The sequence below is a fragment of the Hermetia illucens genome, chromosome 5 (assembly GCF_905115235.1).
Source record: "Hermetia illucens chromosome 5, iHerIll2.2.curated.20191125, whole genome shotgun sequence".
In the NCBI taxonomy this organism is placed as follows: domain Eukaryota; kingdom Metazoa; phylum Arthropoda; class Insecta; order Diptera; family Stratiomyidae; genus Hermetia; species Hermetia illucens.
In genome coordinates, this window is record NC_051853.1 from 63,457,155 (window position 1) to 63,472,814 (window position 15,660).

Genomic DNA, 15,660 nt, shown 5'->3' on the forward strand with positions numbered 1-15,660 from the left:
CCTTCTGTAATGAGGAAACGGAATCCACGGAGCATATTCTATGTGAATGCCTCGCCCATGGATGCATCTGACATCAGATCTTTGGGGCCGATGGTCTTCATTTGCAGCGGGTAGCATCACATCCACTAACGGAAATCCTGCGATACCTTAACGAATCTAGGATATTCCGTTAGACGAAAGAGTTGAATACAATGGGCCGCCACAGTCTGAGTGCTCAAAGGCTACAGCTTCTCCCCGACTACAAACACGCACATGGCTAAATATTACTGGCTCTATGAGTACTACGCCGACTGCGCTGCTCGAAGCTATGCTAAATGTACCCCCCATTCTTTGGAGGTGAAACGGAAAGCAGTGAACGATACCTATAAGCTTGATACGATTGGCAGGTTAAAAGATGGCCAATCAAACGGCCATGAGTCCACCTGGAAATCCCTTTGCGAACATCATGTGACTGATGATGAGCACTGATAATATGGCTTCCAGATTTGTATCTTACTCCATTCTAATCACTAAGAGAGAATAATGGTCGCTAAATGGCCACGAGTCCTTTGGGATTACAAACTTAGAACCATGAGTCATGGAAGACATATCGACCGCAAAGGCATTCTCGAAAAATCCATAATAGGAACTAGTCTGACCTTTCGGGAAAATGCCGACCTTATTCAAGGTGGAAATTATTCGCAGTAGAAGAATGTTTTCGACAAAAATGGCAATTTTGCCCCATTTGAATTTATTCTGTCAGTCGGTCAACGTTATCATTACTAAATTGCGATAACATATCAAGGCGGTTGGTGTAGAGTTCCCACTAGTTGTTGCTGAAACTTGGCCGACTGAACGGGTCACCCCTGATGTGGGTCCAAGGGCACTCGATTATCGCTGGTAATGAGGAAGCGATCAGACTGGCTGGCCAACGGTCAGTATCCATAATGCTGGGACCAGAGCCTACATTTGACATCCAACCATCTACTCTGAAGAGAAAAATTACAATGATTCACGCAGCTGGAAAAATCGAATTCCTGCCGGCTAAGAAAAAGCTTTGTGAAATAACCCGAAGGCACGGTATTTTTGTTGTAGCTTAAGAATATGAAAATGGTACACTACGGTTTAAACTACGAAATGGAAAAAATGGGGTGGTGGTTTTGGCTATATGTAGTTAATGTAAGATAGAAGAAGTTTGAGCCTGCACTATAAATGCAGCCCAGGCTACTCAGATACTTCGGTTAGGTTTTCTTCATCGAAGAATCTGCGCGTTCTCTGATTCTGAGAGATATTCTCAAATTTCCAAGAACCTGCGAACACCGCAAACCATTGATTAGAAAATTTTATGGGAATGTACAACGCGTCAACCATTTTAATATACAAAAACACAAGCAGAGATCGTATAAATTAAGCCAAAAGCTCTAAGGGTTATATTTCTCGTCTGTTGCCGCATTTCACACTGATTTTTCGGATATTGATATAATTGTTGTGAACATCATTGAATGGATAATCCAAATAATTTATACACTTGTTTAAAAGTAGTCAGACAAGGATTTGAAGGTCTCTACGTTTATTTCCAGGAGAATCAGCAGAATAATTAAAAAAAACATTATTTAAGTTTTCCTTTTTTGTTTTTCTCTGCCCTTAATGATGCCGGGGGCAAGAAAAATTCCTTCACATTTGGAAGAATGCATACCTGACATTTCCTAGAATCTATCCTTCAAGATAACAGTTGACCTGGGGCTAAAAGGGGAAGACAAATATCCTTTAACTTTTAGGGCTTTCGGGGATATATTACCTGTTTGTGAATAAAGGGTCCTGATTTACCTGTGGAGTTAGGCTAGCGATCCCCAACAATTTTCAAAAGTATTTTATTTACTAAAAGGTCCAATCCAGCTCAGTTTAGAATTAGCGATCGTTCAGACAAGGTGGCTTGAATTTAAAAAATATTGTGAACTTTAATGCTGTTTGGTATTGATTCGAGAAGAGCTCTGTGTTGATATTGTCGTTCAGCGATTATACCAGGAATTCTTCCATAATGGAAAAGCATCAGAATTTAAATCATTTCAGCAAATTTTTCTCGAAATTATCGTATCTGAAGAATAATTCTCAGGTGAATTTGATTTAACTTCAGAATACCCTGTATTACTCTAAAGTCTTTAAATATAGTGTTTTCAGGAAAAATTCGTATTATAGGCCCATCTTCATTTATTCTTTTAAAAATTCTGTTTCAGTTTCCTTATGATGTTACTTTATTCTTCGATGGCGAAGAATTCCATGCCCACAAACTTATTTTGTCCTGCTCCAGTTTGTACTTCAGAGCGATCTTTAATGGTAAGCGCAGCAGTTCCCTAGCTTTATACAAAATTCATTGGTTTGCAAATTTTTAGGAAAGTTCACGGAGAGTCATTCGAAAAGATTTGAAATGAATGGTTTTGATCGCGAGATTCTCTTGAAAGTTTTGCACTACATATACTCCAGAGAAATACCTTACGCAGACGAAGACATCAGCGAGATTAGCAAAGCGGCCAATTATTTGCAGATAAAATCGTTGGTGGATGCTTGTGATGAATATATGAAGCGCAACATGAAGTCGAAATACTGCATTGCATGGTGGAAACTTGCAGGTGAGAGCAGTTTTTATATCTATCAGTAAAACTAGTAGTTACTAAGCAGATGCCTTTGTTATTCGCAGAAACCCACCCCTTAAGTGGTGTACAACAAAGTGCTCTGAATCATATTAGCTGCAACCTAGAAGAAGTTACGAGAACACCCGAATTTCTGGAACTGGAACCTGTTGAAGTAAGTACTCAAATGAATCTTTTGTCTATTGTTACTTCCCATTCCCAGATTGAAATGAACAGTGCACCAAAACGCACAATTATTCTTTCCTTCTAGTTCCACTTGAAAGGTTGCCGTGTCTGCCCGAAATGTATCTGCCTTTCATTTTAAGATTTAATTGACAATGTGCTCTTTCTTAATAGTACGTTCTTTGATATAAATGCTGCCTTATGCGGTTGACTTTATACTTTAAATTCAAGGAAGGACATTATGACCAACATCTCTTTCAGGAGTTACTCCGTCTGGCTCTTCACATAACACTAGCTTTTGATCTTTGTATGTTAACGATGTACTTTCATCATGGACTTACCTTAATATCTACGTGATTTTCTTACCAATCGGACACCGATTTCATTAAATATTTCCTAGTAGTCTTATTATTAGGCTAAGTTAGCTCATTAGAAAGAGTAAGGATAGGACAGCTCTCAATAACAAATAAACTGTCTTTACGATTTAAACCCACCACTGTGCAAACATTTTTCAAAGCGTTATTGGTATCATATCTAGTTCAGAGAAAGTCTCCAACATTAAGCAACCCCTGGTTTTCAATTGCTCCATTTTAGAAACCAAAGATTATAACCGCCGGCTATATTTCTGGGAGTTTAGATATCATATATCCGAAATGAAACCACCTACCTTCTAGAACCTAGAACCATAACCACTATCAATGTAAACACCAGTTATTTATCCTCACGAATCCGATATCTGGGAATTCCATCATTCCCTTGGGTGACTTGCCGGTCGTATCTCTGCACCACGCCTTGAAAATGAAGGCCACATTGATGTGTGTGCTGATAGCTGTGGAACGAAATAGCCGGGATTGTACGCTGAGTTCTGGTCGGTTTCCTGAAAATAGAAAAAGAAAATTGTCCGTTTTGACTTTTGATTAGTAAATCTAGGAAAGCCAATTGGTTGTTAACTTCAATCTCATGAGTGAAGGTTATTTTAAGGTGTAGCGTGTTGATTTTATCCAGCAAATTTTGGATACTTGTGTCCGGGATCCCTGTCAAAATGTCATCCACGTACCTCAACCATATATTTGGCAATAATCCATCCTGCTCCATTTTTTCTCCTAGTGATGCCATAAAGATTTCACTTAGGAGTGGAGAGAGAGGATTGCCCATCGCTACACCCGAGGTCGTTTTGAAGTATTTTCCCCTGAATGTGAAATAATTTTCATTCATGCAGAGGGAAGCCAACCTTGCATATTGTTTAGCCTTTCTCCTCCATTCTGGTGTCGAACCAAAACGTAGTAGCCACTCTTCAAATTTTGTTATGGCCTCTTTTACAGGCGTGCTTGACGTCAAATGACACTAGGCGTTCATTATCCACAAAAGCCCCTACTGCACTCAATCTATCAATCAATTCTTTCGAATTTTTGATGGATTGGTTTCCATTAATAGACCCCAATTTTTGGTATTCCTCGACCAACCATTTTGCAATGTTGTATGTAGGGGAGTTAGAATCTGTAATAATCTCCCTCATCTCATTGCCCGATTTGTGTATTTTTGGTTGGCATCTAATTCTAGGTAAAGAGAGGATTCTTTGAGGACCTTCTCTACTCGTTTTATGGATCCTGGTAGCGGGTCGTTCCTTAGTTCGAAGTAGTTTCCTCCAGTCAACTTTTCCATTACTAGGTTATCGTAATGTTGCTTGTCCATAATTAAGATCACTAGACTTGTACTTGCTTCCGTCATCGGTGTATCCTGGCGTGGCCAGATTCATCTCTCTAGGAAGCACTTGTGAAGATTTGTTTTCAACAGGCTTCGACTTATTTTTGTTTCACCTAGCATCAACAGTTTTCTTGCCTGCATACGGTTTCAAGAGTCATTTAAGTGCCGACTCTAGCGATTCCAACGATGCGACCTGACTTTATAAGACTATAAGACTTCGCAGATATCTTCTTCCATCCTAATTTCATCAATATCCTGCATGGCTATAGTAGACTTTTAACCTTTGGTCCCTATTTCAATCTGTTGCTTTAAGGAGTTCTCCAATTTGCAGAAGTTTTCCCCAGAAATTTGGTGGGAACAGTGAACTCCCATACATGCGGTACAGCTACATCTTTCTACATTGAATTTAAGGGGGCTTACAATTCGCCGAATATTGTCATATTGGGTATTAAATGAAAGGGTCCGATTTTCGAAGTCAGTCTAAGTTTTAACTTATAATATAGTATGGAGCATTTGATCAAAATCGTACTATTACTGATAAAGTTACAATATCTCAATGTTGTCTCGTCCGTGTAAATTTACTCCAACCCGAAATACTAAATATCAGTATCACATTAAAGTAAGTGAGTCTGACATGTCAAAGATAAATATACATTACTGGCTACGTATGAATGGAATAGTTCTGCACACAAATGCATTTACATAACAAATAAACAAAACCTTTCATACGCGAAGCGTCAAAGTTAAGGTTTCCGATTTGTTTTTCCCTAAGCAGAGTAAAAGATGATTCCGGATCCTGTCGTTCAGCTCCGACGTCTATTGAAGCCTCTTTTCTTTCCGATCCTCAATATTTAGCGTTTCCTGAGAGCTCCTCGAGCCACTACCGTTCATCGCTTTTGACGTCGGGATAAGCCGCCCATATAAATGCATTTCCTCAACTAAAGCCTGAGTAGTATGCACTCTGAGCTTGGAGGGGAGAGTAGATTCGAACTACATTTCCTGGTCCGTGATTATTAGACCTGAAAGAATAAAGCGCGGAATTCATCCTTTACAGGGGGATTCAGCACATAATTGCACTGTAAAGTCCTTTAGAGGTATTGCCTCAGGCGACCGGCGAAAATGATCAATGATCGTGACCCAATATTTGTAGCTATGTGAGTCTCTCCAACGGTCTATAATTCCGAGATGTATTTGGGGAACCACTTTGCTAACATATTTCACTTACCCACTCCCTTCTTAACATTGCTAGTGATATTACACTTCTGGCATGCACTCTTGCCCAAGAATTTACGTCCTTGTTTATGAACGGCCAATATTTTTGCTAAGAACCCACGTCTCCGAGGAATATATAAAGACTGGCCAGATCATTGTCTTGTACAGTAAGAGTTTTGACCGTATGGTGAGACGTTTCGAGTGAAACAGTTTTTGTAAGCCCACTAACAACCGTGCGCGGATTTCATCGTCATAGTTGTTATCAGTTGTGATTTTCGACTGTAGATAGGAGAAATGTTCAACGGTCTCAACGGTCGTATGTGCTTTCGTTTCACCAGTGTGTTTTTGACGCTGACGTAGCCACCATGTACTTCCTCTTGCCTTCATTAACGTGCACCGATATTGATGTCCATATTCCAACAGTTTTCCCATCGCTTGCCGCACAGAAAAAATCTGATCTGTTGCTGATTTGCCTGGAGTGAAGCCTCTTTGGTATGGGTCAATGATGTTCTGGGCGTACGGGGCTACCCGATCTAGCAAGATAGCGGACAATATCTTATAGATGGTACTCAGCAACGTGATACCTCTATAATTGCTGCACTGTGTGATATACCCCTTTTTATATATGGGACAGATAATGCCCAGTTGCCAGTCGTCAGGCATTGATTCGCTTTCCCATACTTTGAACATTAGTTGATGAAGCACTTGGTTAATTGGTCGTCTCCATATTTAACCAATTCGGCTGTAATTCCATCGGCTCCTGGCAACTTATGGTGTTTAACCAGTGGATTGCACGGACTGTTTCTTCTATGCTTAGTTTTTTTTTTGGGGTAGGGTAGGTGAGTGCATTTACGCACACAGTGTTTGACTCCCGATTCGGTACGTCGTCGGACTACCAACTAAACGCCTCCCCATCGTAAGAGAGCTAGCCTGGAATCGTTTGTCACATTACTTCGGGCTAGTCCCCGAACTCTCCCGCCTTGCGGAGCCTTCAAATCAGGGAATTCCTTTCACCAAAGGGAGGGGAGAGGAGGAGGGGAACTGTCAGTTCAAGGAACCCCCTGCCATCCGGCTCTTCCACCGGTCAAGTTCTATCTTCTTAGCAACGAGAAGGGCCCGAACATAGTGGGCAACGCGGTTCCACCTGTCAGCAGTCCTCAACATCTCTTCGACAATGTTGTCCGGAAAGAGATCCCCTGTGTTTAAATAGAGCTACTGACGAACCCCATCCCACCTTCCACAAGAAAAAAAGTGTGGTGGGCGTCGTCCATAGCTCCATTGCAAAACACACAATCCGGAGAACGCGTCTTTCCAATCTTGTGCAGACTGAAAACCTCCATGCCCACTTAAAAATTGGGTAAGGAAATAGTCAGTCTCACCATGCTTCCGAATCAGCCACGCACCTAAGTTGCCGATGAGCCGCGCAGTCCATCTGCCTCTAGTTTCATTTTGCCAAGAGAGCTGCCACTGGTCTAGAGTGTATTGCCGTTCTTCGCGAGCAAGCACCTCCCTTGGCTCATCTCCCTTGCGCTTGTATATGGCCTGACGCTCCCTAGCAAGAAGGGCAACGGGGATAACTCCCGCGATCACCATCACGGCCGGTTCAGAGACAGTGCGGTACGCAGACGCCACCCGTAAAGCTCCCCGTCTCTGTACTTGCGCGAGGCGTTTACGATATACCTCCTTTTTAAGAGCGCCAGCCCATACCTCTGCGCCGTAGAGTAGGACAGACTGCGTTGAGCTCATCAGGAGACGTCGCCTACTAGACGTAGGATCCCCAATGTTTGCCAATAGCCTACTTAACGCCGAAACTCCAGCCGCAGCCTTATTCGCTGCTGCTTGGATTTGCTCAGAGAAGCTCATCTTTGAGTCAAGAGTCAACCCGAGGTACTTTACCGCTGATTTTGACTCGATGATCGACTCGCCGAACGATATGGGACGCAGGGTCGGAATTCTCTTTTTAGTCAGGATGACTACTTCGGTTTTTTCCAGTGCAAGGTTGAAACCATGAGTAGTCATCCATTCGCTTACCCGTCGCATCAATATGCCGAGTCTGCTTTGCGGCTGTTCGACAGTGCGTCCAGCAACAAGCGCTGCGACATCACCGGCGTAGCCGACCAGGCGCGACTCTTCTGGCATGTCGAGTTTAAGCAGACTGTCATAGGTAGTATGCTTAGTGGTGGCAGTATTTGTTCGTCGTCTTCAACAGACGGGACTTCCAACTCGTCGATATTTTCTTTATTGAGAAGATTTCCCTCTTTGTCTCGACAGGTTGAGCATCGAGGTGCATAGGACTTCATCCTGCTGACTTCTTGGTAAAATTTCCGCGCCTGTTGCGGTTGCTCCCTGTATTTTTCGAGTTTACAGACTTGTTGGTTCTCCCAGGCTTCCTTCTTTCGTCTGTGAAGTCGCTTCCCCGCTCGACGGATTTCGTGATAAATCTCTGCGCATGCCAGCGTCCTTTGAGAATGCAACATTATTAGGTATGCAGCATTCTTCCGTTCCGTTGATAGCTTATATTTATCGTCTAACCAGCCGTTCCAGCTTTTCTTGCGACTCCCAGCGATCACCAAGTGGAATGTTTGGTAGTGGAGCTGTTGATGTTCAGCAGTTGAGATATAATATACTATAATACGTGTATTTGGAGTTCAACGGCAAACTCTGAAGAACTGCGTCATCCGTCTGGGCCGCAACGATTTCCGTAAAATCAGCTGCGACTAGGATTTTGATCTCAGAGATCCGGGACAAAGTGTTGGCGTCAGAGTTATTTTTTCGAACCCTACATATACTCCGCTTAAGTAGCTCTTCTCGCACAACAGCGAGGTTACTTTACTTTAGGGAGACGCTGGGAAAGAGGATGATAAAAGAGCAGGGCAATAGAAATATTTCGTTTTAAAAGTGCGTATTCAATTATCGTTTACGAAAGGCTCGGCAAGTAATGGTGTTCGGTATTTTATCCGCTCGATGGAAAGTTTTCTGTCTCCTTTTTGCTACTAAGCATACAGTTCTCTCCCACAAGTTTACACGACAAACTGCAAGGTCAAGGTTATGTTGGATGTTTACAAAAAGACCTCCACGCCTGTGTCTACTGGACAAGTGCGTTTGCTAAGGGGGTGCCAGGTGACGTGTTACCGCACTTTGGGTGGATGTTACCATGTCCCTAAGTGAACTGCGGGGCTGCGATAGAAACAGCAAACGCCAAAGCTCGATCCAGACCGTATCGGGCATATTTTATCGACCGTCACGATCAACACGTCCAGGGAGCTGCTGACAGTGTTCATTGATTCGACTTGAGTGCCCTACGGCAGTCACAAAGACTTTGGGAGCTTCACGCCAACCTTGTCTTCACCCAGTTGCTGCACTTCACACAGCAGCTGGCTGGGGGTGTGGTCCAAAAGCATCAAGCTCGTCAGTAAATGATTCAGCTTTACTGTCCCATTTACCGACAAGCGCTTGATTAGCTGCCTCTCGAGTCGAGTTTCTGAGTTGGACTTCGTATGGTTCCAGTAAATAAAGCCGAAAAGGAAACGAAGCCTTACTGTGACTTAAAACAAACTCAAAAGGACACAAACGTTTTCGAATAAATAGTAAATTTACTAAACTGCAATGAACCTTTTAAAAGAAAAACAAAATATGTACGAGGTAATTGAAATACTGGTTTAAGACCAACGATAACTCTTTACAATATTCTTCCTTTCGCTCCCCACGGCAAAATCTTGTATTCCTTCCGGGTTATAGGAATAAGACTACATAAACGTGTTAACCAACAACTTAACAAAATTATTTAGAACAATACAACATTGTCCTGTTCATACAAAATGTTGGCTTGGTCGCAAATGTCGACGCCCTTCGCCACTAACTCTTCTTTGAGAAGCTCAGCCGTCTTTTTTGGATATGTATTTCTTGCCGTGGATTTTGGGACGATAAAATTCATCGAGCTCGGATACGTTGTAGTTGAGGGTACACTCGATACGTGGGATGATGGTGCGCTCGATGGCATTCACTCTCCGAATGATCATTTTAATGACATGATCCAGAGTCACGAGTAAAATTTCCAATGAGGTCAATCAAATGAAAAATTTTAGAGCACTCTGAGAATCTTTGTTCAAATTGGCCAAGTGTTGACCACCACGGACCCAACAAAGCCAACGCGTAGATGTGGACACCGTCTTGGTTCGGTTCGAATACAGGTAGCGTGACGCCAGCAACGTTGTCCTTCTTTGTGCGTGGAATTTATGCGTTACAACTGTTCATTATTTTATTTGAATTCTCTTTTCATCATCGTCATCATCAACGGCGCAACAACCGGTATCCGGTCTAGGCCTGCCTTAATAAGGAACCCCAGACATCCCGGTTCTGCGCCGAGGTCCACCAATTCGATATCCCTAAAAGCTGTCTGGCGTCCAGATCTACGCCATCGCCCCATCTTAGGCAGGATCTGCCTCGTCTTCTTTTTCTACCATAGATATTGCCCTTATAGACTTTCCGGGCTGGATCATCCTCACCTATACAGATCAAGTGACCCGCCCACTGTAACCTATTAAGCCGCATTTTATCCACAACTTGACGGTCATGGTATCGCTTATAGATTTCGTCGTTATGTAGACTACGGAATCGTCCATCCTCATGTAGGGGGCCAAAAATTTTTCGGAGGATTCTTCTCTCAAACGCGACCAAGAGTTCACAATTCTTCTTCTTCTTCAGTAGTCGGGTGGACTTAAAGAGGATCGTACCTCTTCTTTTTTAGATACTTATATTTAATTGGATTAAATATGATTTATTAAATTAGACTACATATTGTATTAAAAATTATTCCTGTAGCAATGATAGGTGAAATTGTATTTTTCTAAACAACGGGAAAACGTTCCGTGCCTGTGTATATAAACAATTATTTGTAGTGATTATTTTCCTCATCAGGTAAAACGTCTATTTACCGATCGAGATTCAACGATTCAACATATAAGTTTGTCACAAGAACTCTTATTTTCGGCAATAATGGGTTGGGTACATCACGACCCAAACGAACGGAAACAACATATGGGAAACCTCCTCGAATTGATAAAAACAGCTTTCATTTCGTCATCGTTCCTGAACACAACAATCCTGAAGGAGAATTTGCTGCGAGAAGACATTGGTGGTGCTAAATGGCTTTTGGCTAACTTCTCCTTGCAGCAATCCTACAATCCATTCCTCCGTGAACCTATTGAATTGTATCCTGACGCGGAACAACCAAATTTCGTCATAATGGACAGGACTAATCGTTGCTTGGGTTTCAACACTGAAACAAAACAATTGTTCAATTTAGCGAACCACCCCCGAGCTCAAGGCTACTGTGCGGTGTCATACAAGGAAGATGTCTATCTGTTTGGTGGCAAACGAACTCGAACCGCTTTAAGATACAGCGTCGGCACAAACAACTGGGAAACAATACCTTTTCGTTGCTATTTCACCATGCATTCAGGGGTAGTTGCCAACGACAGCGCTTACTTTACCGGAGGATATTCCTGCTTCCATCGAGTATGGCAGAATTTAGTATGCCGGTATGATTTCCACTTGGCGAAGATGACCCAAGGCTCAACTATGCTAATGAGACGAGCTTCTCACGGATCAGTTGTGTGTGGTAAGTTAGCCAGTGGTCGTTTACATAATATTGTCCTAAAACCATTGGGATGAAATTATGCTGAAGCTATTTTACTTTTTTATCTGACGCGTTTGCAGATGATTGCCTTTACGTCTGCGGCGGTTCGAATCGAACTGTTGATTCTATAATGGAACTGGCTCTTTCTGAACGTATGGATATCCGTGAAGGAATGTGGCGACTTTTGCCTCATATGAAATCTACCCATGGGGATTGTAGTTCGGCCGTAGTTAATGGGAATGTCTATTGTTCAGATACTTTCGGTGGTAAAACAGAACGATTCGATGTCCGACGATATAATTGGGAAACAGTGGCAACCGCTCCGGGGTGAGTTCACGCAGTTATATTAAGTGCAACTTTTTGATTTTGTTTTTATATTTCCAGGGCTATGGGATCGATAGTTACACACAATGAGAAACTGTATCGCGTTCATCAGTCTGGAATAGCCGTTTATGATGAACTCGAGGATTCCTGGTCTAAAGTTATAGAGTACGATTTCGATACACCTACAGTTGCTGTTACAAATATCTAAGTTCCGGATCTGTTATTAATAAAAAATGCTAAATTTCTAACGTATTTATTTGATTACTAACGGATTAATTAATGGGTATCTTTTAATTCATCACCAAGACCGCTATTTCTTAAATTGTTTAAAGGAGCATTCGTGCTTTTATAAAGTCCTGATGAAGTGAAAATAATGTTACTAGCAATAGGAGGATTGGACTTCTCTTGCAGGTGTTTAAGCCGACAGATGTGTTGTTGTGCAACAGAAAGCCCGATGCTAAGAAGTACAATTACGCTTATGATTCCTAAACCATTTCTTCTGGATGTAATATCTTTACCATTATATCTCTGATTGCGAAAACCAATTATACTAAAGCGTTTGAATAGCACAAGTTTGAAAACAAAACCTTATTAAAATCGGTTCATTGGCTGTCTCCCTGCCCCCGCATTTTTCTCAGAAATGGTTCCAGCTATTGTCTCGAAACTGAAAGGTTGAAACTGTAAAGCATGGGGGGCATTATACTGCTGCACATTGAAGTTTTATGGGGGTCCCAATATAAAGGAGGAGGTGAAATTTTTTTTTAACGAATATAGGCATATGAGGTACCAAATGAAAGGTCTTGATTAGTACTTTCCGAAGCATCCGAATATTAGTTTTGACACTGGTTGCAAAGAGGAAGAGTGTGGGTGTTCGAAAAGGGACAATTACTTCAAGGATCCATTCTCAGAAACCACCCAACCGAAAAATCTGAAAACAATTGGTATGGCCACGCACAGGGCCGCAAAATACTCTCCTTTACTATGTCTGCTCAAATAAAGTTAGGAGTAGAATTTTTGAAATATTATGTTTTGAAAATTTTCTTCGAACTGCGGATTCTGCGGAGATAGGCTTTGATATGAAATATACTGAAAAGTTTAGTGGAAGCATTACTGTCTTTAACAAAAGTTATAATAGGTCGAGATTGCCACTTTTGCGTCGAATTACTACTTCCTAAGGAGAAAATGTCGGTACCACATCAAATTGAATATCGGTTTTTAAGGTTTTGTGTTTGGTGGTCAAAGGGTAGTATAGGTCCCAGGGCGAAACGCGGATTGGTACCCACGATGGAGCATAAAACCTGGGAAATGCCTGCTGAACCAACACCAACAGCTCTACTACCAAACCCTATCTCCACCTCCACGTGGTGACCGCAGGGAGCTCTTTCTTAACGAAAAGCTGCAGACGGAGAAGGATGAAGGCGAGTCTCCCGCGCCTAAAAACGGGACAAATTGGACCAACTGGTCCTCCAGGTTGGGGGTTGGGTAGGGCTGACAACCCTATAAGGAAAACCAAAGTTACGAAGCCACGAAAGGAGCCTCGGGTAGGATGGATCTTAAGACGTCGAACCCGGCAACGAAAGCTGATTAACGATTTGCGCATTTTCTCATGGAACGTGCGCTCCCTGTACAGAGATGAAGCTGATGAGAAGCTAGCCGATACCCTGTCCCAATATAGGGCTGATATAACAGCGTTGCAAGAGATGCGATGGACAGAGACCGGTTTCCTGGAGAAGAGCCACTACACCATATATTATAGTGGTCATCCAGTAAACCATGCGCTCGGAGTAAGTTTCTTAGTCAGCCAAAAAATGAAACCTGCTGTTATCGGCTTTGAAAGCATAAGCGAACGGCTATGCACTCTGCGCTTGCGAGGCAAGTTTAGAAATATAAGCCTCATAAACGTTCACGCCCCTACAGAGGAGACTGCAGAGTCGGAGAAGGATACCTTCTACGAGGCAGTAGAACGAACCCTCCAAGCCTGTCCCAGATATGATATCAAAATCATACTTGGGGATTTTAACAGCCAAGTAGGGAAGGAGCCCGTATTCAGGCGATACGTTGGCTCCCATAGCTTACACGAAAAAACAAATGATAACGGACTGCGGACTATTCAATTAGCAGGGTCACACGAAATGGTTGTTGGAAGTACCTGGTTTGCGCGGAAAGCGGTCCACAAACATATGTGGGCCTCTCCAGACGGGACCACTTTCAACCAAATTGACCACGTGTTGATCGAACGCCGCCACCTCTAAGCCTTGATGAATGTCAGAACATATAGGGGGGGCCAATATAGGCTCGGATCACTATCTCGTTGGCATGGTGCTCCGAGCTCGAATAACAACACCACCCAGAAACCCCTCTGACAATCAGGTGAGAGTGAACACTGAAGCCATCCACAACACAACCCTCCGCGACACCTATAAGAGGGAAATGGATGCCGCAATAACCGCAGTCAACAGAGGACCTGGAGATGAAGCATCAACAAATGATCTTCACAATCACCTGAAGAACGTTATCAAGGATACGGCCACAAACATACTTGGCCCCAGCCGCAAAAGGAGTCGGAACGGCTGGTTTGACGATGAATATAAGCTAGCAACGGAACGGAAGAATGCCACGTACCGAGTAATGTTGCATTCTCAAAGAACGCGGGCACGCCGTCGAGCGGAGAAGCGACTTCACAGACGGAAAAAGGAAGCCTGGGAGAACCAACAAGTCTGTGAACTAGAAAAGTACAGGGAGCAACCGCACCAGGCGCGGAAGTTTTACCAACAAGTCAGCAGCATGAAACCTTATACACCTCGATGCTCATCCTGCCGAGACAAAGAGGTAAATCTGATTTCCGGCAGAATGGGCATATTAGAGCGATGGGTTAAGTACTTTGATGAGCTACTGAACAACCAGAACATCGGCGAGTTGGAGGTCCCGCCAACTGAAAACGACGGACAAATACTGCCACCACCAAGTTTAGGAGAAACAGTCCGTGCAATTCATCGGCTAAAAAATCATAAGTCGTCAGGAGCCGATGGAATTACAGCCGAATTGGTTAAATATGGAGGCGACCAGTTTCACCAAGTGGTTCATCAACTTGTGCTCAAGGTATGGGACAGCGAATCAATGCCTGATGATTGGCAACAAGGCATTATCTGTCTCATACATAAAAAGGGAGATATCACACAGTGCAGCAATTATAGAGGTATCACGTTGCTGAGTACCATCTATAAGATATTCTCCACTATCTTGGTAGGCCGGATAGCCCCATACGCCCAGAACATCATTGGCCCATACCAAAGAGGCTTCACTCCAGGTAAATCAGCAACAGATCAGATTTTCTCTGAGTGGCAAGCGATGGAAAAACTGTTGGAATATGGACAACAGTTACACCATCTGTTCATCGACTTTAAAGCCGCCTATGATAGCATAGCCAAGACTGACTAGGCTGACCCTGACCAATGTGCGAGGCCAGATAAAAGCAGCAGGATCACTCTGAAGACCATTCGACATCAACAACGGTCTACGACAAGGGGATGCGCTATCATGCGTCCTCTTTAACCTGGCCCTCGAGAAAGTGATCCGTGATGCCGAGATAAATGCAAGAGGTACGATCCTCTTTAAGTCCACCCAACTACTGGCCTATGCTGACGATATCGACATCTTGGGAAGAACCACCCGAGATGTACAAACTGCCTTCATCCAGATCGAGCAGGCGGCTATCGGCGCGAGATCTTGGGCTGCACATCAATGAAGGCAAGACAAAATATATGGTGGCAACGTCAGCGCCGAAGACGAATCAACCAACAACATCAAACCGCACTGGTCAAACACGAAGAAGAATAAGGATAGGAGAATAGACCGTTGACATTTTCTCCTATCTAGGGTCGAAAATCACAACCGATAACAGCTACGATGATGAAATCCGCGCACGGTTGTTGTCAGCCAACAGAGCCTATTTCAGCTTACAAAAACTGTTCCGCTCGAAACGTATCACCATAG

The 15,660-nt window shown here is 43.1% G+C and overlaps 2 protein-coding genes and 1 pseudogene across 2 annotated transcripts; 2 read left to right on the forward strand and 1 right to left on the reverse strand.

Annotated features, from left to right (window-relative positions):
* Positions 1-1,993: 1,993 nt before the first annotated feature.
* On the forward strand, positions 1,994-2,877 carry LOC119658113 (kelch-like protein 6). Its single transcript, XM_038065380.1, has 5 exons — positions 1,994-2,092; positions 2,214-2,313; positions 2,370-2,606; positions 2,675-2,781; positions 2,830-2,877. Exons 1-5 carry the CDS (start codon positions 2,018-2,020, stop codon positions 2,875-2,877), a joined length of 567 nt encoding a protein of 188 aa, XP_037921308.1. The 5' UTR covers positions 1,994-2,017.
* Positions 2,878-9,489: 6,612 nt separating this feature from the next.
* On the reverse strand, positions 9,490-9,926 carry LOC119656526 (annotated as a pseudogene).
* Positions 9,927-10,628: 702 nt separating this feature from the next.
* LOC119657739 (kelch-like protein 8) lies at positions 10,629-11,915 on the forward strand. Its single transcript, XM_038064781.1, has 3 exons — positions 10,629-11,325; positions 11,424-11,670; positions 11,728-11,915. The coding sequence occupies exons 1-3, from the start codon at positions 10,701-10,703 to the stop codon at positions 11,873-11,875; spliced, it is 1,020 nt and encodes a 339-aa protein (XP_037920709.1). The 5' UTR covers positions 10,629-10,700; the 3' UTR covers positions 11,876-11,915.
* The last annotated feature ends 3,745 nt before the right edge of the window (positions 11,916-15,660 follow it).

What these genes read in the sequence shown, in the direction of transcription:
- LOC119658113 (XM_038065380.1), top strand. Translation starts at nt 2,018, where the DNA reads ATGGAAAAGCATCAGAATTTAAATCATTTCAGCAAATTTTTCTCGAAA. An exon ending in CTTCAGAGCGATCTTTAATG is followed by an intron (nt 2,314 to 2,369) that starts GTAAGCGCAGCA and finishes GCAAATTTTTAG; the next exon opens with GAAAGTTCACGGAGAGTCAT. An exon ending in TGGAACTGGAACCTGTTGAA is followed by an intron (nt 2,782 to 2,829) that starts GTAAGTACTCAA and finishes TCCCATTCCCAG; the next exon opens with ATTGAAATGAACAGTGCACC.
- LOC119657739 (XM_038064781.1), top strand. Translation starts at nt 10,701, where the DNA reads ATGGGTTGGGTACATCACGACCCAAACGAACGGAAACAACATATGGGA. An exon ending in TCACGGATCAGTTGTGTGTG is followed by an intron (nt 11,326 to 11,423) that starts GTAAGTTAGCCA and finishes ACGCGTTTGCAG; the next exon opens with ATGATTGCCTTTACGTCTGC. An exon ending in ACAGTGGCAACCGCTCCGGG is followed by an intron (nt 11,671 to 11,727) that starts GTGAGTTCACGC and finishes TTATATTTCCAG; the next exon opens with GGCTATGGGATCGATAGTTA.